This window comes from Seriola dumerili, unplaced genomic scaffold, assembly GCF_002260705.1.
Source record: "Seriola dumerili isolate Sdu_G_001 unplaced genomic scaffold, Sdu_1.0 BDQW01001125.1, whole genome shotgun sequence".
In the NCBI taxonomy this organism is placed as follows: domain Eukaryota; kingdom Metazoa; phylum Chordata; class Actinopteri; order Carangiformes; family Carangidae; genus Seriola; species Seriola dumerili.
In genome coordinates, this window is record NW_019175380.1 from 281,722 (window position 1) to 304,101 (window position 22,380).

Here is a 22,380-nt window from a genome sequence, read left to right on the forward strand (position 1 = left end):
AAACACAGTCACTGAACCTACGACAAGAAATAGTTCCAGCACATGACTCTCCATGTCTAACCACCAGCTGTCTTTTCCACATTTCTGTTTGTGCACAGATCAAACAAACAAACAAAACATCAAACAAACAAGCAGTAATAATAGATAATGTTAAGAACATAAACAAACACAACAGATAAAACATGATGATATCACATTAATAAAAGGCTGTTTTTAAACAGCTCCTTAACGCTGAGGACGAACAAGAAAGAAAGAAAGAAAGAAAGAAAGAAAGAAACTGAACTAAATAAGTGCGTTCAAACAAACTGTAATACATCTCATATAATTTCTTCCTCCAGCTGAAAACAGGTCGTTATTTGACTGTAAACTTCAGTTGATCATTTACTTAAAGCATAAAAACCATTTACAATGAGCTGAAACTGCAGCGTTCAAAACAAGGAAAGAAGGAAGGAAGGATGGAAGGAAAGAAGGAGAGAGTGGAGGGAAGACAGGATGAAGAAAAAGGAAAAAGAAAAGGAAAGTCAAAGATGGAGAGAAAAAAAGAGAAGAATCTGCCTATAAAAGAAGAAATAAAAAAGACAAGGATGGAAGTAAAGATAAAAGTGTCTCCCTGTCAGAAATCCTTTGAGTGAGGAGTGATGTGGTTTCAGTCTGAGCGCGAGCGATGAACTCTGGGTGTAAATCCTGCTGCTGAAGTCTCTGTTCCCTCAGTCGGTGGCTTTTCAGGCCTTTTGTTGGAGGAACACTCTGAGATCTCCGAGGCAGACTGATGGAAACTGGAGGCTGATGATCCCAGAGTTTAATAGGCTTTTCGTTCCCATCCCCACCTTGAAGACTGAGGCGTGAAGCCGCCTGGATGTTCTGACACGTGGGCCGGACCAGCAGACAGCAGGGACTCGAGGAAAGTTAATGCTTCTAAACTGCAGCTCTTACTTTAACTCTGCTGACACGTCTCTGATAACGCTGAGGATTCACGCATTTAAAGGAGCAGTTCAACATTTTAACAAAAGACCTGGATCACAGAAATCTCCTCCACAGCTCAGCACCTGCAGGAAATATGAGACTACTGCACCGTCCTCGATGAACTCCACTACTTTGTTTTGTGCCTCAGCCGTCACGTCACCTCCATCATTTCTCTGCTAATAGAGCAGCAGCAGCAGCAGCAGCAGCAGCAGCAGCAGCAGCAGCAGCAGCAGCCATTAATCATCGTAGAACAAGAGCAGACAGAAATGACTCCAACAGCAGCTGGATGTGTCGTACAATGACTCAAGGAGCGTATGATTGAATTTAACAAGTCCCCGTGGACTGAGGTCCTCGTAGCCTCCACATCCAGTTGATCAGGACCCTGTTAGTATCTGTTAAAACCTCTGAGGAAATAAAAGATAGAGCGAGGGCAGAGAGAGCTTTATTAAGTCAGTTTCTCTTCTGAATTTTCACACCTACGGCTCATCAGCCTCAGAAACAATCCATCACATCCTGAGATCCAACAGGAGTTTGATGATCAGAGATAAACGCAGACTGGAAGCTTTTTATTTCACGTCGTGTTGAACAGTTTCCGGTCTGCACACTGACCCCAGTTCAGATCCATCCCACTGACACACATGTGGTCACAGTGGAGCCACGTTAATGAGCATGGACTACAAATCAGTTCTGCAAAGTGTGGGAATTAAATACCTATAATTATATTTCCTGCACAGTGAGGGACCAAGCTGGAAGGCATGAGGAGTCACAGGTGGATTTTGGTTTTTATTTTACACAAATGAGACAAATTATTGAACAAAAGATTCTGGGCCCTTAAAAGAGGTCAAATTATCAGAACTGTGACAACATACCAATTTATCTAACAGAACTCAGCTGACCTAACAGACAAAGAACAAAAGGGAACATATATAGTGTTTGATCAGAACAGCTGAACACACAAAGCAGGTAACATTAACACTAACACCTTAACTAACAAATGAACAAAACAGGACAATTAGTCTTCAGAGTAAAATTCATTTCCTATAGATTCTAGGAAAAGAAAAGAATACCTAAAAACCTAAGTCCCCCCTGTGCTGTGAATCAGTGATTTTACACAGTGCACATGTTTTCAGTGTGTGAGCGTGTGGTCGTCCGGGTTCAGCTCCAGCTCTCAGATCTGCAGAGAAAAAAAAACTCCAAACATAGAAAATCCAGGTTTTCTTCCACCGCCTGCGAGTCCGTGTGCACAGGTCCAGATCTCATGCAGTAACCACCTGCAGCGAGACGTGACACCGGAAGCTGGAATACAAATTCATTTGGAAAGCAGAGCATCATGTAACACCTTCGCCTCTCTGTTCAGTAATTAAACTGTAGAAATCTTCTGTGTTGCAGGAGTTAACGGTTGGCAGGAGTCTTTTCTCCCTGTTACCACTTTAACTGTGTTATCATGACGACGTGGTGGAGGTGATTATAATTCTGGGTTTGAGGGAAATCTTCCAAAATAATGAGGCAATTTAAGATCAGCGACTTTTCTGCTTTTCTGTGTGAGGCAGTTAAATCCTGTCACAGTGATCTGTAATCTCTCATGTTCTCGTGCTCTGAGTCTGAGTCTGAGCTCAGACACTGATCTGACAACAACAACAACAACAACAACAACAACAACAACAACAACAACAACAGGCTGCATCACATGGTTAAAGTCATTGTGCCTGATCAATCTCACGTTTCTCCAGGTGAACAGTCCATCAGGTGTTTCATCTCTGTCCTTTTTAATGGAGAGTTTAACCCTTCAAAGGACTAGGACCAGGTCATTTTGGTTTGTTTGATTTGATCACCTGTTGCATATTTTCACTGTCAAACTTCACTTCCAAAAGTCGTTGCTTTTGTTTCCTGTGACTTTCTCTCAGTCACTTCAAGTACCTGATTCTTTGTTGCTTGTTAATTTACAAAAGTTCATTTGTGTTATAGACACTCTTGACTAATCACCAAATAATTCAAGTTGTTCCACATGATGATTCGGATAAATTTTCCGTACGTTTACCGATGTTTCCTGAATTACTGAAAGGCCTCAGTGACGACGGCTCTCTGCTCCTTGGATTAACGGGATCTCTGTGAAACTTTCCCAACAGTCTTCTCTCTCAGAAACAGATACCTGGTAAGGACGAGGGGAAGAAGGGGTAAAATTATTACTTTCTTAGGATTACGGGAGCTTGTTACCATGGTTACAACAATAACCACTCGGTCAAGGTTGGGAAACGGTGGTTGTATTAAAAGAAAGCAACAACTCTCGTGTCCAAGTCGGATGTTTTGTTGGGACAGTTTTCATGTTTCCCGTTACTTCAGCCTGAACTTCATCCTCAGCCCTTTTCCCAAACATGTCATTCCTGCCGTGGTTAACCACAACCTGACTGTGACAGGGAACACTGGTGAACCGCCGTTTCATGACTCCAACAATGAACACACAGATGAGTCATTACAGGAGAAAATGTGAAACAGACTTTTCAACGAAGACTTTCCCGTAACCATGAGACCCGGTGAACTGGTCTCACCTCCTGTGTCCTCTGGACCTGGCTGCTTCATCTTTTAGCTTCTCTGTCCTGTTTACTCGGGGAGTTTTGTGTGGAGTCGTGTTGTCAGGGGCAACAGGTAGAGTAACAGTAGAGTCCACTCAACCACATGAAAAAGAACGGTCAGAGGAGGATCCTGGACCTCGTCCGGTTCCTCCAAACTCTGCAGCCTCCTCCCTCCCTCCCTCCCTCCCTCAGATCCTCCTCTGCTCTGAGGAGCACCCAGACGCCTCGGGGGAGACGCAGGCGCTCCACACAGCAGTGGGTCTTTGATGAAGCATGAAAGCTCTGAATGAGCTTCCAACTTGAACATCACAGACTGTAAGAGCACATGCAGACATGTTGTGATGTAAGCTCAGCTGAAACGTCAGGAAACTCGTCCTGCAGGAAATGTGAATAAATGTGAATATATCTGTGTTAAGAGTGAAATGCTGCAGCTACTCACTCAATTATCTCCTTTAGTGGAGCGTCCTCTGCCTATTAATTGAAAATATTTAATAACAGCGAATGACCCGTCTGATAACAGCAAGTGAAAAACCCTCAGGATGTTTAATAGACGGAAATGTGAACATTTATTATCTGAAGCCACTCACCAGGTCAGATCTCCCCGAGCCCCTCGTCTCCCTCTGACTCCTGCTGGTGAAGTGATAGCGTGTTATTCAGTCAACATGGTGGAACATGTAATTAGCAGACAGCAGCATCCCTCCAGTTACCATTCACTCCAATCTGATCAGCTCTGCACGCCGCACCGCTCTGATCGTACGGCGACAGGATGCGTTTCAGTAACTCGTGTCACAGATTAACTGGCTCTAATTATGGGTTTATCTTAAAATACATGTTTTTAAATGAAGCTGTGACTCCAGCAGGTCCAGGTGTAAAACATACAGCTTCCCCACGTCCAGATGTTCAGATTTCTCCAGGCGTCCATCACACTTCCAGAGTCTGGTGTGTGCCACTGGAATAATTAAAAACCTTTACAATGTTAAATCATCATCAATGTATTAATTGATCCTTTTTAAAAAAAAAAGAAAAAAAAAAAAGCAATTATGAATTAATTACATTTGCATTTAAATGAGCACATTAAAAATCACCATTTAAAGACAGAGTAAGAAAAGTGGAAAATTGAATTATATTTCCATTTTTTATGAGGTTTTAATGGATCATTTATATTGAAACATTTAAAATGTCTATAATTATTAGTAACAGCAGCAAACAGCATGTTACAGACGATTCATTCTTTTTATTCCTCACACCCAGAGTGAACGTGAGATACTGTGTTCACAAGGCCAAAACCGTGTTTTGTGAGGTCACTGTGACCTTGACCTTTGATCTTTAGACACCAAAATCTAATCAGTTCATCCTTCAGTCCAGGTGGACATTTATGCCAAATTTGAAGGAGTTCCTTCATGGTGTTAATGAGATATCATGTCCACGGGAATGGGACGGACGTATAGACGGTCTCTGACTGTCGTCGGTGCCGAGGCATGAAACCATCTTATATAAAAACAGCTGCACATTCTCGTCTTGTTGTGTCTTGATGTCCAGATTAACGTCTGCATCTAAAAACCTTTGTTTCCTGTAGCTGACTCTAATTTCCTCCAAAGTCTGGAGGCAGCTCCTGAACGCATCATACACTCCCAGTGGAAACCCCCACAATTAAAAGAAACACTTAGAGTAAAGAGCGCAGCACGGCCCCTCATTACATCTGGAACATATATTTATCTCTGACGAGCTGTAAATGTGAAAGTGTGATCAAATGACGCAGCGTCGCTTCCTGCACTGGTGTACGATGGAAGTGATGCTGCCTCGCTCTTAAAGTTGTGTTTACAGACTGATGTAATGTGGATCACGTGTCCTCAGACGACGCAGGAACACACACTTCCATTTGTGTCCTGTTTTGATAAGTTATAGAAAGATCTTTGAGCTGCTCCGACCTGTGCATGGTAAACCATCAAGAGTCCATCTATTATTCACTTACTGATCAGGCACTTGTGTGGAAAGACATGGTGTTCAGCGGGTATGAGAAGCCGTCTCCAGATGGATTCTCTGAAACAGAGACCTGCAGACGGACAGGTCTTAAAACCATCCACACATATCATATCATTTTACTCATGAGAAATTCATCAGCTCTTTATTTTTGGAGGCATCTGGTTGAAAACGTTTTCTGCATGTCCACAGTTTTAGCAAGACTTCTGGTAGATGTATCTGGCGTTAAAGCAGCTAAATGGAAGTTTTGCTATTGCTATATAGCTAACGTTAGCACTAGCAGCTGTTTACTTTACCAGTCTAGAAGAAACATCTAACGCCTTTCCTTTACTCACCAACAGCTGTCTCCAGAGGTGGAAAACAGCGGCAATGTGCCTAACTCTCAGTTAGCATGCTAATCAGCTAGCCCGTCTCGTCAGTTTCCGATAGCGAGTCACTGAAGCCTCCGGTCCCTCCTGAAGACGTAGCGCTGCTCAGACGACGGATTACAACCTCTTGTCTGGTGAACACAACGACGGCTGAAGCTCTTGTCAAGCAGCAAGAAGCTACGTTCAGCAGCTGAGAAAACTTTAAGAATTAAAACCAGGTAATTACTGTTAAAAAAGGTGATGTAATACAACACAGCAGCATGAAGGTACAGACCTGTTCCCAACAACAGGTCCTCCAACCTGCACCCCTACCATGAGGAGCATCCCCTGAGACGGTGACCCTTTGTCGTCATGGATACAACAATAAACACACGGTTAAGCTCACGGTTTGGTTAGGTTTGTTCCCTTTGTGTTTTCCTCTCACACCTGTGTTCATATCTTTTAGTTTATTTCCTGATGCTGCAGCTCAGGCTGTTCCCACTTCACTCCGACACTGCAGCTGATGAAACCTCACAACCAAGAGCGAAATCCTCCCTCACACTTAGGGAGAGAGACAGAGAGAGAGAGAGAGAGAGTGTGTGTGTGTGTGTGTGTGTGTGTGTGTGTGTGGACGGCTGGAGTTGAGGATAATGTATCCAGTTATGTATAAATACCAAATTTTGACATTTAACTGAACACTGTTTATCTCACCTCAGTCCTTCAGTCATTGTCACATGGTCGTTAAACAGCAGTGTTAATGACAGGTGATAAACCAGGTTCATGATACTAGTTATCCAGGATCACCAGTGGTAGTTTTAGTGAAGCAAGTAAGTGAAGAGATAGTCCAGTTCAGTCCACTTCCTGTCTCACACACACACACACACACACACACACACACACACACAGCGTCCAGCCGACCCGCTGTAGCCTGCTAATTAAGTATGAGCTTGAGCTTGTATTGTCCCTCCTCCAGCCAGGTAAGAGATAACTCACCTGAGACTCACCTGAGACCAGACCCGGTGTCCACATGAGGACTGTGTGTGCTGGTGCTCCCTGTGTGATTGTAGCTAACTGTTGTTAGCCGTGCTGCAAACAGAGATAAGATAATCACACACTGAAGGTCAGAGTGTCACCTCTGTGTGTGGCGGTCCTGAGGATGATCCAGTCCAGGTGAGCAGCTCCAGGATCTTCACAGGTGAGTGCGTCGTGTTGTTTCCCTCCTTCAGGAGGAGGGGCTTCTCCCAGAGAGCCAGGTCCCTCCTGAGGTTTCCTCCTTCTAGTTTCTTAGTGAAACAGAAGTCACCTCCTGCATGACTTCAGTCTACCTTGGCCTGAGGTTGGACTGGGAGTCGTTGTTGCTGCCGAGCAGAGTGAACAATAATTTCATGCGCAGCTCAGCCTGAACAAAGTGAACAGTGATGTCCGACAACGGGCCTCATTCATGCACAGATTGGATTTGTCAGACTCATCAGTGTCTGAATGGTAAGAATGAAATGTTTACTCCTGTGAAGTGACACAGATGTTTGTGAAGGTGTGTGACGAGCTGCAGGCTGGAAACCAGCCAATGAAACACAGGAAGAAACGACCCGTGAAATATTCCAACACAGCGAGTGTTGGTAATGTTTTTATCACGATTCAAAATGGTTTGTTTTCCGCTCACACAAAAACAGCACGGTGATTTTCTTTATCTTAGATCAGGGCCTTAAAAACTACTGTCACATTTAACATGATCTGTAGAACAGACAAATAAAATATATTAATAATATATTAGTATTTTAAACTGTGCAGCCATGTTGTCAGGTGAGTCTTTTATCACTGTAAACACTGGTAAAGGAAGTCGATCTGAATATTAGTGGATAATATTCACATTTGTCACTGTGGTTTAGCTCCAGCTGTTGCTCCAGATGTAGTTTAGCTGTGAGGGAATCTTTCAAACCCAGTGTCATTTAGCTTCTTCCTACACGTTCTTACTTTCCTGTAAAAAAAATTCATTCTAATTTTGATTCGGCTCTTTCACAGCCTTCATATATGTTCTTTAATCTCAGCTCATGTTTCGTGCATATTTCAGGCCGTGCATGAAGCAGCTCAGTCTTTCTGCGTGTTCTTCAGTTTTCCTTATTCAGCAGTTTTTCTTCATTTTTCATCATCTCTTCCTTTTTTTCCTCCATCGCTTCATACGACTTCAACCGCTTCTTCACACAAGTTGAAGCCAGCAACGTAGTTTAGCTTCAGCTTGTGCAGAAGAAGCAATCCCAGTTTAAACGAGCAGTTCAGCGCTCCCCTCCTGCGGTCCAGGACGGCAGCTCTCCAGGAGCTGTACACTTTAGCTCATGGGCACTTCAGCAGATTTTGGTCCATAAACCCACATCCAGCTGAAGGATGTTGTTTCTGCTTCCTGATGGACTCTGTGAATGACAGACATTATGAGCAGAAACAGTAAGGTGTGACAAATTGTGTTTTAAATGGAATCTGCAGTGCACATGGTGCATGGCCGCAGGCGTAACCATAATCATGTTTAGAGCAGGGAGTGTATTTGAGGATGCTGAGTGAATTTAATCTGTTTATTTTATTTTATTTTTTGGTGGGAGTGGGTGTCGTGGAGGGGGTGGTGGGGGTGGTGGATGATTCGAAATGGTCTAATTCAGGAAGCAGCTGTGGAAACAGACAGGACTCAAGTATTGATGTACTGAGTGTGTGTGTGTGTCTGAGTGTGTGTGTGTCTGTGTGTGTATTAGCTCGTGATTTACAGTCCAAATTCTGCTCAGCAAACGTGGCGAGGAAGATGAATATTGCTGAGGAAAGTGATGATATGGAGAGCAAAGCGGAGGAGACGGAGACTGACGGGGAGAGAGCAGGTGCTGTGAAAAAAGTCGACTCACACCAGCAGAGATGGAGGGAAACAGAATTACACACATTCAGATACCAGCTGATAAACACAGACAGATTTTATTTGCTTTCTACAGAGTGCAAACAAGTCAGTGGGGACAGTAATTTGATTTCCCACTGTTTTATTTGCTTTACTGCACACATAGTGGGCTTTTTTCAAATTTATTTAGAAAAGTGGTTACCACTGGTTACAGACGACCACATCTGAGGACAGGCTGCTACAAAAAACTGAGTCCATACACAAGCAGATAGATAAGAGATGGTCAATGTCACGTTGGAGCTTCCAGCACCTCTGTGATGAAGTTCTTTATTTATATTCTTCTAGAAAGACTTAAATATTTGGCCAGAGGAACTCTCCCGTGGTGGAAGTGTCTTTTGGAAAGTAAGAGCTCTCCAGACTTTACATTAAATATACAACACGACAACTCTTATCTTTAACTAGCTCTATCATTATGTCTGCCATGTCTGTTCCCATCTAACTGGCTTCTTGTCTGTTTGTCACACTGTACCCGACCCCAGGGAACCACTGGACTAAACTACCTGTATATAAAGTGGCCCAGTTAAGACTAATGTGGTATTCATACTTTACTTAGATAAAGGATATATGATTCTTCCACCCCTGTTTATCTCTTACAACATATATTACATATGACATTATATTAGGCTATGTTATATATTACATATAATATAAATTTGTTATGATATATTATATATTATATATTTTATTACATATTTAAATGTGTAAAGAAATGCTTGTAAATGATCCATATTGTTTTTGTACTTGCTGCAACTAATAATCTAACCCTACATTAATAAATGAACATAAATATTGTATTTTCCTGATAAACACCAGCGCCATCTTGCGTCCGAGTGCGTACGTTACGTCCCCGACGTATACTTTGGAAGGGGAGGCTCCCGTGACGTCAGCGCGTTTATCCCTGACGTCGTTAGACTCTGAACCCTGTGGACGGCTCCTGCGGGGAAGTTAGCAAACCCGTGATTCAAACACATTTTTCAGCAGAATATCGTGATTCACTGAGGTACGAGAGCGGGAATCATGTTGTTACGTTGTTTACTTTGTCATAAAGCGATTTAACTTCAAGCAGACACTCGTAAATAGCAGCTAAGGGTTTTTTAACATGAGCTATCCTACTTGCTAATCCGTGCATGCACGCCCCCGATACGATTCACGCAGAACTCTATTCTGAATCTGAACATTTTGAATTTCCTGTGCTAATAAACTAAATACAAAGTTTGCTGAGTCTATAAAACATTATTTTACCGGTTCTGGTAGTTTGTTTGTGCAGTTCGGCACAAAGATGGCGCTTCTTGGAGACCGTTATGTGAATGAATAGTCGTTTTTGTATCTGCTTTAAATAGTTGGTGGTATTTTAATCAAAGATTCACCGAGACACCCATGGGGACAGTTTGAACCGTGAACAACCGGCCACGGCTTTTAAACTGCGGAGTTTACTGAAGTTAACTTCCTTTTTGTTTATAATATCTAACTTAGTTACTGGTTTGCAGGAGCTGCAGGTTGACTCCACTAAAGTCAACCAAGTGAACTACTATTTTTACCTGCAGCTGTAATGCGTCCACATGCATGGTCCTGTCAGTGTGCACTCATTTTTAAAACATTAGCACAATGTGTGTGCTCATATTCACTGGTAATAAATCCAGTTTTTATGATTCAAAAAGTGAGTTTTCCGAGTCGTTTAAAACATTACTGACCTATTTATCCACCAGGAGAGACAGTGTCCTGTTTTAACCAGGGCGCTGTTATTTTGTTTGAGTCATTAGTGTGAAATGTAAACACTATGCATTGGTTTGATTAGTTCTCCCATAGGAAAAGAAATAAACCTCCATATCTGCTCTGCTTTTTGTTAAAATTATATGAGTTTCAGCTACTGATCTTTTGCTGCTGTTCTCCACAGATCAAAGATGGCTCTCACACAGGTGTCCTCCAACAAGTGCGCTGGCGGCTTCCAGAAGGTTTTCGAGCACGACAGGTGAGACCAGCGAGTGTGTTTAAAGCTCAAAGGTTGAAGTTTACACACACTTTTTATCACACACACAGACACACACACACACACACACACACACACACACACACACACACCCCTACACACCTGTGGCCTCGGCTTCAGCAAACAGAAGGGATTCTCACATGAGCTAGTGAGAGCTTTGATGTGTGGAGGAGAAAATATAAAGTCATGTATGTCTGTGTTTCCTCCCCGCAGCACCGAGCTGAAGTGTAAGATGAAGTTTGCCGTCTACCTGCCTCCCAAGGCTGAGACTGGGAAATGTCCCGTCATGTACTGGCTCTCTGGTGAGTCTGCAGCCTGATATCAGAGCTGCACAGGCTTCTCTGCTCAGGAATGAGACGCACAACTTCAGAAAGAAATAATAGTGTTTGAAAACAGTGGCTCGGGAGGAATCGGATAACATCAAACTATCAGAGATACGCACACAGTATCCTGTTAGAGGGAGACATTTATTGATGGTTTCAGTCAACAACAAGAAAAATAGAGAATGTTGTGTGTCTTTAATAGATATTTGGGATGTGAGTGTGATGCTGATGCAGTTCACTTCTCAGACCAGTTCCTGGCAGTTTGAACTGAAAAACAGGTCGAATATAAAATATGTTTAACAATGTGATGCAAATGAAGCTGCAGTGAAGTCCCTCACCTGCAAGTTGCTTTGGATAAAAGCGTCTGACAAATGAGTCTATGTAAATGTAAACGGTGTCTGACGAGGGAAAATAAGATGAAGTTATTACGTTTTTAGGGAATCGTTCTTTTATATTTGAAGCAGCGGTGTGTTCGCTCTGTGTCTCTGCAGGTCTGACGTGTACGGAGCAGAACTTCATCACCAAAGCCGGCAGTCAGCTCGCTGCTGCAGAGCACGGCATCATCATCGTAGCTCCCGACACCAGCCCACGTATGAAAACACACACACACACACACACACACACACACTCAAATCAATCACTCTGGCTACTCACACACAATTTATTGAACCCCCCCCTGCAGGCGGCTGTGACATTGAGGGAGAGAACGAGAGCTGGGATTTCGGCACTGGAGCTGGTTTCTATGTTGACGCCACCGAGGACCCCTGGAAGACCAACTACCGCATGTACTCCTACGTCACAGAGGAGGTGCGTCGGATTTCTGTCGCCTGTTTACCCAAAAAACTCAGTTTTCATCTCCACTAATAAACTAATGGAACATTTTCTATGATCTCTCTCTCTCTCTCTCTCTCTCTCTCTCTCTCTCAGCTCCCCAAACTGATCAACGCTAACTTCCCCACCGACCCTGACAGGACGTCCATCAGTGGTCACTCCATGGGCGGCCACGGGGCGCTCATCTGTGCCCTGAAGAATCCTGGGAAATACAAGGTACTGCACGTCACTCTACAACATCTATTAACCAACAACTTGGAGTCTCAGCAATTAATGTCACGTCAGATTTCCATTAAGAAAATAGAAAACTTAAATAGAACAATTTGTCATTTGAGTATTTATTGTGTATTTAAAGACTTAGAGGGACTCCTCAACTTTTCTTTTTGTTTGTTTTTGACAACTTCATGTTTATAAATTTAAATTTTGGAGTCACAAAACAAATAATATGTTCGTTCATCAGGACCTTGAGTCTTTGGTGGACATCTGGTTTTTCTCCTGTTACAATAATAATTCACAGATTCAGACTCTGAACAGTTCCCAGCAGAAAACACTACAACAACTCGGAGGAGGATGATGATGATGATGATGATGATGATGATGATGATGATGATGATGTTGTTGTGGTGCTCTGTCTCCTCCAGGCTGTGTCTGCGTTCGCCCCCATCTGTAACCCGGTGCAGTGCCCCTGGGGGCAGAAAGCCTTCTCAGGATACCTGGGCTCTGACAGATCCACGTGGGAGGTAACAACACCGTTAATAACTGTAGTAACTTACACCTGTTGTTGTATCGCTGCGCTGTATTAACATGTAATAACATATCTATAATAACAACAGCAATAATAATAACAATTCATTATGATAATCAATAATACTGTATAACATCCAGTCATGTCAGTCAGAAAGAAGAACTCACATGACCTGTCACATGACCCTTCAGGCGTACGACGCCACCGTGCTGGCGGCCTCGTACTCCGGCCCTCAGCTCGACATCCTCATCGATCAGGGCCGCGACGACCAGTTCCTGTCGGCCAGTCAGCTGCTGCCCGACAACCTGATCGCCGTCTGCTCCGAGAAGAAGATCCCCGTCGTCTTCAGACTGCAGCCGGTCAGTTCCTTAAGTCCTGTCAAAGTAAAAGCACTGATTCAGTTCAGTTCAACTTTATTTAACCCGTACGGTCCAGTGTTTACAGCTGATCAGAAACACAAACAAACAGAAAGCATGAACACAATAAAAACACGTAACTCATAAATGTACTGTTTGTTATAATCCTTGTTTGTTGCGTTGGTTTTGTCAGTGTAGGTTAATTTAAATTAAATTAAAATGTGAATATTAAAATATAAGTATAATAGACCGTGCTTTTATTTTCTCAACGTAAAGGAAGCTTTTTTTAAACCAAATGCTGCCCCCATGTGGCCACATGAGCAAAGTGCTGTATTTCCTGTCTGTTGAATGTCAGTGGACAGAGAAACCTTCAACAGATTACAGTGAGTTCACAGAGACAGTTTAAAGGACAAGGTCAGACCTAAACATGTTTCTCTTGATGTAATTATTCCTCCTGTTCGTACTGGATATGAAGAGATCCTTTCATAATGTAAATGACATAGGACAGAGTCCACAGTCCTCGTTTTGTGTAAGAAAATATTCTTAAGTTCTTAAGTGAGATAATTATTAAGTCTTAAGTTTTACGATTTTTTAACTGCTGGTTCCAGTTTCTCAAATATGAGGATTTGATGCTTTTCTGTGTCATAGATGATGATAAACTGAAATGTCAGACATCACCTGAGACTGTGGGAAGTTGTTAAACGTTTTGTTTCCTCCTGCAGGGCTACGACCACAGCTACTTCTTCATCTACTCCTTCATGAACGACCACATCAAGCATCACGCCAAGTTCCTCAACGCCTGAGCCGCCACCAAGGAACAAGACTCTTTCTGACACGTCAGTCCATTTCACAATGACCCTGCCGCTCCGCTCTGCTCCCATCAATCACAACCTCTCCAGGCTTTTATTTTGTTGAGTCGAACCATGTCAGCTGGTTAGTCACACTCTGTAATGAAGTGAGTTGGGTCACAGATATTTCAACCCAGTCAGAAGCCTCTGTGCCTTCAGTCTGAACAGCACTTAAGTCTGATATCAGATATCTGAGGAAATGTTGACCTGACGACGCTCGTGTGGATTTTGCTGAGAGACAGTTGAGTCACATTTGTATCTGTCAGAATAAAATCCTCCGTTATTCATGTTTTGGTTTTGTCCTTATTGAAGTTCATCCACCTGCATCGTGAAAACTTGAGCTCTAACACTTTGCCTGCCTCATCACATTACTGGTAAATACCATTTTAAACAGGTTCCACTTCATTATCAAGGAAACATGAAACCTTTTTCACTCTGACAGCTACTGTTACAAAATCAAAGGGGCTGAGAGCTCCTTATGTCTTATGTTCCTGGTCACATTTATTCACATATCGTATCAAAACACTCAAATTGATCTCCAAAACAAATCATCCAAACAATTCATCATCATCAAATATCAAAAACATCTGGAACTCACATCAGACAAAAATCTCCTTAGAAGTCAAGAAAAAGAAGCTCCTCAGTCAGGGATCAGTGATAGTTGTCAGTACATCAATTCTACATAAGAAACAGGGACTTAAAACAGATAATTAAATATTATAATAATTGAATATATAATAATGTGTGTTGTATTTTATTGTACAGCACTTTGGTCAACCCTGGTTGTTTTAAATGTGCTTTATAAATAAACTAGATTTGATTTGATTTGATAATTCAATACACTTAACTTTCCAAAATGTAAACAAACAGGGGATTAGGAACACCCGACAAAATAATGTGGTTCAGTTCAACATCACCTTAAACTACAACCTCACTAATAGAATTAAGTAAGAGAGCAGCTGTTTCCCTCAGGAGCTGGTGTAACTAAGGATTTACCATCACTATGGAAACCGTTATTTAAAAAAAAAAACATTATTATTTTTTTGTTTTTTTAATGCATTCATTCATCTTTAGTAAGTAAGTGATGCAGTTTGAAAGTATCCATCAGACGCTGCTCTGGAAAACCTGGTGCAGCCTGCAGTGACCGGTTCCGTCCAGCAGGTGTCTCTGTTCACCGGAGTTCTTCTGCTGCTGTTTCACATCTGCAAGCATCAGCGCGCAGTCGCAGTGAGTTAACTGCGTTAAGTCAAAAGAAATGGAGTAAGACCGGAAACGTAGCGGCGTGTCTTCAAAATAATATAGGTCATGTAACGGGGTTGAAGGAAACATCTTTTACAGGTGACCAGGTTAAATGGACCCAATTAAAAACTTATACTTTTTTTGAAAAATTATTAGATTTTTTTATTAATTTTTTTGGGATATATTTCTTAGTGTTATCACCAGAGAAAAAACTTAAATATAAAAAAGACTTCTACTCACCAACACAACTGCAGTGCTTGTTCCTGATAATTGTCCCCTTATTTTTGCTGGATTTAGAGCCATTTCTCATCTTATTCATAGACAGTTTTCTAGTTTAATGACGGTTTGCTAGAATAATTTTGAATTATTTAATTGTATGTTTCATTTGTTGAACAGTGAATCCATAAAAACAAACAAAAAGCTGGAAGATAATGCACACATTATTTACAATATTTTATTACATGAGCTTTGTAACATGGCTATTTTTAAATTTAAATATTTATTTTTAAATATGAATATGAAAATCATCTCTGAAAATGACTAAATTGCTTAAAATACTTGAGTTATCCCATTTTCTGCTAGTGGAGTTTCAGATTAATAATACGAAATATAATCAACATATAAATTATATTTATTTTTATTATTTTTTATTTATCATTCTTTTATTATAGATTAAGGTGAGACTTTATTGACTTTATTCGTGTTACTATTTTTACTTAAGTTAAAACAATGAAAGTAATTCAACCCTAGGGAAGGATTTAATAAGCTATATACTGGCAGCTGTTTTATTTTGAAAGTTATACGATCGGATGTCGTACCGCTCTTCACTCCTTGCCGCTTGACTTACCGCGCAGACAGGGAGGCAGACGCGGCGGCGACGACCGAGGAGGAACCTGAACGCGCGGCGCAGCAGCACGCCTGGGAAGTCTGTGTCCTGCTGTTTGCCTGAACGTTAGCCAACGCTCACGGATATAACCGACACACACACACGCGCGCGCGCAGCGGAGAGGGGGAACATTATGGCGACGTTGGGACCGGAGTCGGCTCGCCCTCCTCTTTCCCAGCTCGGTTCTTCTCCGTCGATCCAGACCCACATCGGCAGCGCCAACCTGCCTCCCAACCGGGGCTTGGAGCGGGCGCTGGAGGAGGCTGCGGCCAGCGGCGTCCTCAACATCAGCTCCCGGAAACTGAAGGAGTTTCCCCGGACAGCGGCCAACCACGACCTGACGGACACGGTGGAGGCAGGTAAGGGACCTCTCCGGCATCTTTTCCTGGTTACCTCTCAAAAACAGAAACCGGTAACGGCTCGGTTGTAACGCGTTACAGCGGCGTGGATCCTGAGTGACCGTTGTACTTTATTTATAGTGCTGGCATTTCCGTTACCAACTGAAAATCCACAGTGTGTGTGTGTGTTTGTGTGTTTGTGTGTGTGTGTGTGTGTGTGTGTGTGTGTGTGTTTATCCATTTATCCCAACTCCTCCATTAGCTGTATTAAGTATAATTGGCGGACAGTTAATTGGTCATCTGAGATTTAAATCTCGTTGTAAACACATGACAGACACTCGTGGGTAAAGTCCTGCAGTTTCCAGCTCGCCGTGAACGTGTGTTTATGCAGGGCTGCAGTGAAAGTGGGTATCGGAGTGTTTATCATGGACCTAACTGTTCAGTGGGCCTGCAGTGGAATTCCCCACCACTTCCTTTTTAATCCATTTAGAGATGTAAACAGGCACATGGAGGGCAGGCAGAGCGGGGCGAGCCCGGACACACTCGGTCTGAGCTGCTGGATCTGCAGGAATATGATTAATGTGACTGTTTAGAATCAAAACAAACAGTTAACATGACAGTCACTGGTGTAAGGTGTGTCTCTGTGTGATAAAAACCTGATATGAATGTGTTTCTGGAAGTGCAGGTTCTGGTTTATATCAGTGGCTGGTGTTGGCCCGGCTCCCGGTGACAGTGTGGTGCATCAATATTCTGTTGAAGTCTATGAAACTGCAGCGGAGGAGCGTTGGATTCAGGTGCTCACTCGTGCATCAGTGTTGTGTTATGTTGAGGGAAGGTCCTGAGTTTGAATCAGTGTGCAAGGCCGTGTGTCGTCTGTGCGTTTGTGTTTCTTTCCTGCAGCTGCTCTGGTTTCCTGTCGCCATCCAAACACAGGCAGGTCAGGTGAACTTGAAGAGCACTGTCTCACCTGGAGCTCGGTTCAGTTTGTTTGGAACAAATGATCCACGGTTGGTTTCCAGTTCTGCTGCAGTTCATGTCAGCATAGTCTCTTTATAAATGAGGGGTTACAAAGGGGAGGATCAACAACACACCTACTCCCACACCTGGAGCTACGGGGGCAAGGAGCCACAGGATAACAGGGGGGGGGGAACATCCGTGAAAGGTGGTGGACTGCGGCTGATGACAGAGCAGGTTCAACACCTACCTGTTCAAGTCAGTCAGGAGGAGTAAACATGAAGTCATAATGACTGACATGTCATTGACTGACAGCAGCTCATGCAGCTCTTTACCTCCTGCTGTGATCAGAAGCATCATCAGTGAAGACTGCAGCTGGACCTCATACTGTATTTTACATTTACAGGCATGTTTCACTCGCTGTATATGAAGGACCTGCTATAACACAGGAGCAAGGTGTTTAAGTATCATTTGCATCAGAGCTGCAACGATTAATCGACAGGAAAATAATTAGTCACTTTTTTCATAATCAACCAAGTGTTGCTGCTTTCTGCCTCTAATATATTAAGATTCTTTATTTTCTATAATTGCATATTGAACATCTTCTGGTTTGGACTGTTGGCTGGATACGACGAAGCATCTGAAGACGTTTCCTTGGACTTTGAAAAAAAAAAAGAAGAATAAAACATTTTTATAAACCAAACAATTAGTCAGTTAATTGAGAAAGTGATCAGCAGATTGATCGATAACCCACATGGGCATTAATGAGAGTGAGTGTGTGTCAGCTAACTGGTTACCTGTCCAGGTGCTCTCCTCCTCTCCCCCGTGACTGTGGATGAAATGATGGATGGATGAGAAGAGAAGTTCTTGGTGAATCTTTAGGAGTATTTTGAGAGAACTGCGACATTTCTCAGGACTTTAATTTTGGCGAGGAGGTCGAGCAGATGCCGCCTCCCCCTTCTGAGAAGAGAAAACCTTGATAACGTGAGCTCAGAGCGGGTCAGTGATTCTGACCGTGACAAAAAGAGGAATAACTCCCTCAGTGCAGCACTGATTCATCTCAGCTGGCAGTGTTTTGATCACATTACAGGATGTGTGTGTGTTTTCAGACGGTGAGTCAGTGGGACCACAGTGCAGTATGTAGAGCACAGGTGTGTGTGGCGGTGAGCGGTCCTTATCTCCCTGACCCTCACATGAGGCAGCTGTGTCGTCAGCAGTCTCCTCCAGTATCACAGAGGATCCAGAGACACAGATTAAACTTACGATAATTGACTTTGATGAGCAGTAAATCAGCGATGACTTAACTATTTAAAGGGCTAGTTCATCCCAATCTCAAAAATGCATATTTCCCGCTTCGTTTAGAGACGTGTCTCTGAGACGATGTCGCTGTGGAAAGTTTTTATAAGACCAGGGACCAGATTCATAAAACTCTGTGATTCACAACTAAAACTATGACAAAGCACAAAACCAGAGACACTCATACACATTCTTTCCATCAGAAAATTTCACTGATTGTGAAACTAAAATAAAAACCTGCATCAGCGTCCAAAAAAGAGAAAAAGAAATTACTCTGAACTTCATTTATTGGGACTACAGCGTCTTAACGGGGCTCCAGACAGGCTCTAAACTGTGATTAGTAAATATTAAAACAGTATGAAACAGTTTACAGGATGACTCACAATAAATAATAAGGACATTAAACACAACACAAACACAATTATTTCTGTTTATGAATCGTTAAATTGTTATAGCTGTGTAAACGGTAAAACTTATAATGATGATAATGAATGAAGCTCTGTGAAGCTCGTTATTTTATTTTATGTTACTCGACGTATTTTGTGTTTTCACTTCACTGTAACTTGGATCTCTTTGGAAAACTGTGTGTTCACATGGTCAGAGGAAGGAGGTGACACGGGCTGTTGTTTCTAAAGACCAGTTTGTGAGCGGGAAACGGCGTACGCGTCATTTATGCATCTGGTGCGTCTGTGAGGAATGAAAACTGTAGCCGGTGAGTTCTGTTAATGATCCAGAGCAACAGGAACACTGTGGTTGCAGTTGCTTAAATGTTGTCTGACAGACACACGTCAAAGTGAAACCGTATCATGTAGCTACACCTCACTCTGACTTTGTTCATGGACGTCACATAATGACATGCACAGAAACACACACACACACAGCAGTAAAGTGAGTGTGTTTCAGTTTTAACAGCTTCACTGAGGCAGCATTCACCTGTACTGTGACAGGTAGCAGCGGCATGTTGCTGTGCTGTTTGGGATCATTGTACGTTTGTCTTTCATGATAATTGAACCCGTTGATTTGTTTGTTTTTTTTTATTCTATAAATTGCCAGAAAATAGTGAAAAATGTTCATGATAATTTCCCACAGTCAAAGGTGATTTCTTCAAGTGACTTCTTTGGTCCGACCAGCTGTTTAAAACCTGAATATTCAGTTTTCTGTTTTGTAGAACAGAAAAGCAGCAATCCTGATATTAGAGAACAGAAACTGTTTTTTACGTCTGTCTTTCAACTCATCGCTTAAAGCTCCATATTTTCTTCTTCTTCTCTTGTGTTTTATTTGAAGTGTTGATCCGTAAGAAGATATATTTAGAACCAAAAACCATCTCAGTGTAGTTTCACATCTCCTCTCTCAGGCTTCTCTCTGCAGCTCTAGTAACAACAGGTCGGTGAGCCAATCAGAAGAGAGGAGGCTCTGAGCCTCGCTTCTGATTGGCTGACTGTTTTCTGACTGATCCAATAAAAATATATCAGATTTCAGGTAAAAACACTCAGAGAAACCAAATCCTGCAAGGTTTGGATGGTGGGTCCAGGTGGGCGGGGCTTGGTGACTGCTTTGTTGTGACATCACAAAGTTCCAGAAGTCCTGACGGCTGGTTTTAAGGCTCAGTTTCTGAATACAGGCTGTGTGCATTTCTCTGTGGACTGAGGCTTTGATACTTTCACAGTATTAATATAGAAGCTAGAGCTGATCTATAATCACACTACACATGGACACAGACCTTTATACTGGGTGGAGCTTTAAATCATTAACTGCCTTAATGACAGGATGCTTCTTAACCAGCTCAGCATGAACAGCAGGAGCTTTCTACATTAACATCGTCAGTGTTCGTTTAATATCTCACTGAATTAAAAACAGAGATTTTCAGGGTGATTAAGCTTCATACTGTTTAGATGAGTTTAAGTGCTGTCGTGTCAGCTCGTTAACCATGGCAGTAAACTGATGGTAGTAAACAGTTGTGTGTCGATGATGGACTCGTCTCTGAGGACACGAGAGCTGTGATCAACCTCCACGAGACGAGAAAGAACAGAGCGAGTCACTGTGATAGATGAACGCACACACACACACACACACACACACACACACACACACACACACACACACACACACACACACACACACACACACTTACACACACTGAAATGTGCTGAAGTTGGTCAGTTACACCAAATGCATGCACACGTACTTACCCACATTTGAAAATGCAAACACAAACACACATACCCACACAAAAAAACACACACACACACACACACACACACACACACACACACACACACACACACACACACACACACACACAGATGCACGCTGTGGTTCAGCCTGGTTTCATATCAGCAGCCACACAAGCCTCAGCTTGTAGTGAAACACAAACTGGAGCTGGTTTCTTTAAACCTTCCTCCTCTGACACTTTCATGTACCTGAGTTAAGCTGGAGAAGAAGCTGATTCATGTGACCTGTTGTTTGACCACAGGAGTGGGGGAGTCGGGGGGGGTGGGGTGGGGTGGGGGGTGGGGGGGTGATGGAGCACATTCTCAGACAGTCTCCTGGAAGACGACGTGCTCAGTTGTTCACAGGAAAAGTGATAAATGTGTTTTTAAAGAATGAGAAACACGAGCTTGGAGAGGGGTCGACACCTTCCACACAGCTGACCAATCATCGCCTGAGGTGGGCGGGAACGTCAGATTGTAAAATAGAAAACAACAGACTCCTGATGAGATCGACCGGCCCCGACATGTTGGGGAATAATCTTATTCGCCTTCTTCCCCAGAGACAGACGAGAGGATTGATACCACTCTCATGTCTTTTCTGCAAATACGAAGCTACTGCCAGCAGCTGGTTAGCTTAGTTTAGCTTAGCTTAGCATAAAGACTGGAAACGGGGAAACAGTTAGCCTGTCTCTGTAAAGCTCTTGATTAACATGTTGTATCTGCTTTGTTTTAATTGGTATAAAAACGTATTTTTTTAATTTTCTCCCCCTGTTTAAAGTCTTTGTGCTAAGCTAAGCTAAGCTAACAGTCTTCAGGTGTGTGTTGTGGCTCTTTCCAGTCCTGTCCCCAGGACTCTTTACATTCATTAATTCATGACGGGTTCTGGATGTTTCTCCGTGGTTCCTTTTTCAAACTGGGTCTGAAACTTTGGACCCATGAAGAATTTCTGGACTTGTTTCAACAATGGAGTGGAACAGAACAGTTATAACATAACTATATTATTTTATATCATGATATCAACTGCTTCTTTTCTTGGTTTTAAATCATTGTCAGCAGAATATATTTTGTTCCTGGACTGTCGGTCCACTGAGGATGTCACCTTCTGCTCTGGGAAGCTTTGACTGGCATCTTTCTATTTCATTAGAAAACATGATAACAGTTAGTGATACTAATGATGTGGCAGGTGTGGTGGATGCTGGGAGTTGTGGGGGATTTTTAAAGACTGAAGCAGAAATGTGAAGGAAGGTGATTTCCAGACCAAACCAACCGGTCAGTCTACTCTCACTGCCTCATATGGTGGTATCAGCTACAACTGCCAAACCAAGGCTGTGTGTGTGTGTGTGTGTGTGTGTGTGTGTGTGTGTGTGTGTGTGTGTGTGTGTGTGTGTGTGTGTGTGTGTGTGTGTGTCCTGTAATTGCCAACCTACTGAGGTTGTTAAGGTAAACATGAGATGTAGTTCTGAGGGCCAAACCAGCCGGTCAGTCTGATGTGTTCAGACTGTTTATTTAGCCTGACCAACAGTCTCAGGGATTAATCTATCATCAATTAATCTGACAAATACTTTCATTAATCAGCTCGCT

At 42.7% G+C, this 22,380-nt stretch overlaps 2 protein-coding genes across 2 annotated transcripts in view; both read left to right on the top strand.

The window, feature by feature from the left end:
• Positions 1–9,688: 9,688 nt before the first annotated feature.
• esd (esterase D) lies at positions 9,689–14,165 on the top strand. Its single transcript, XM_022767312.1, has 9 exons — positions 9,689–9,786; positions 10,681–10,755; positions 10,987–11,075; positions 11,588–11,686; positions 11,779–11,903; positions 12,024–12,143; positions 12,569–12,667; positions 12,864–13,031; positions 13,751–14,165. Exons 2-9 carry the CDS (start codon positions 10,688–10,690, stop codon positions 13,829–13,831), a joined length of 849 nt encoding a protein of 282 aa, XP_022623033.1. The 5' UTR covers positions 9,689–9,786; positions 10,681–10,687; the 3' UTR covers positions 13,832–14,165.
• A 1,867-nt stretch (positions 14,166–16,032) lies between these two features.
• lrch1 (leucine rich repeats and calponin homology domain containing 1) overlaps positions 16,033–22,380 on the top strand; it is an 81,697-nt gene continuing 75,349 nt past the window's right edge. Inside the window, exon 1 of the mRNA XM_022767264.1 lies at positions 16,033–16,360. Coding sequence (XP_022622985.1) covers positions 16,135–16,360 — 226 coding nt within the window. The 5' untranslated portion in view covers positions 16,033–16,134. The remainder of the gene's footprint in view (positions 16,361–22,380) is intronic.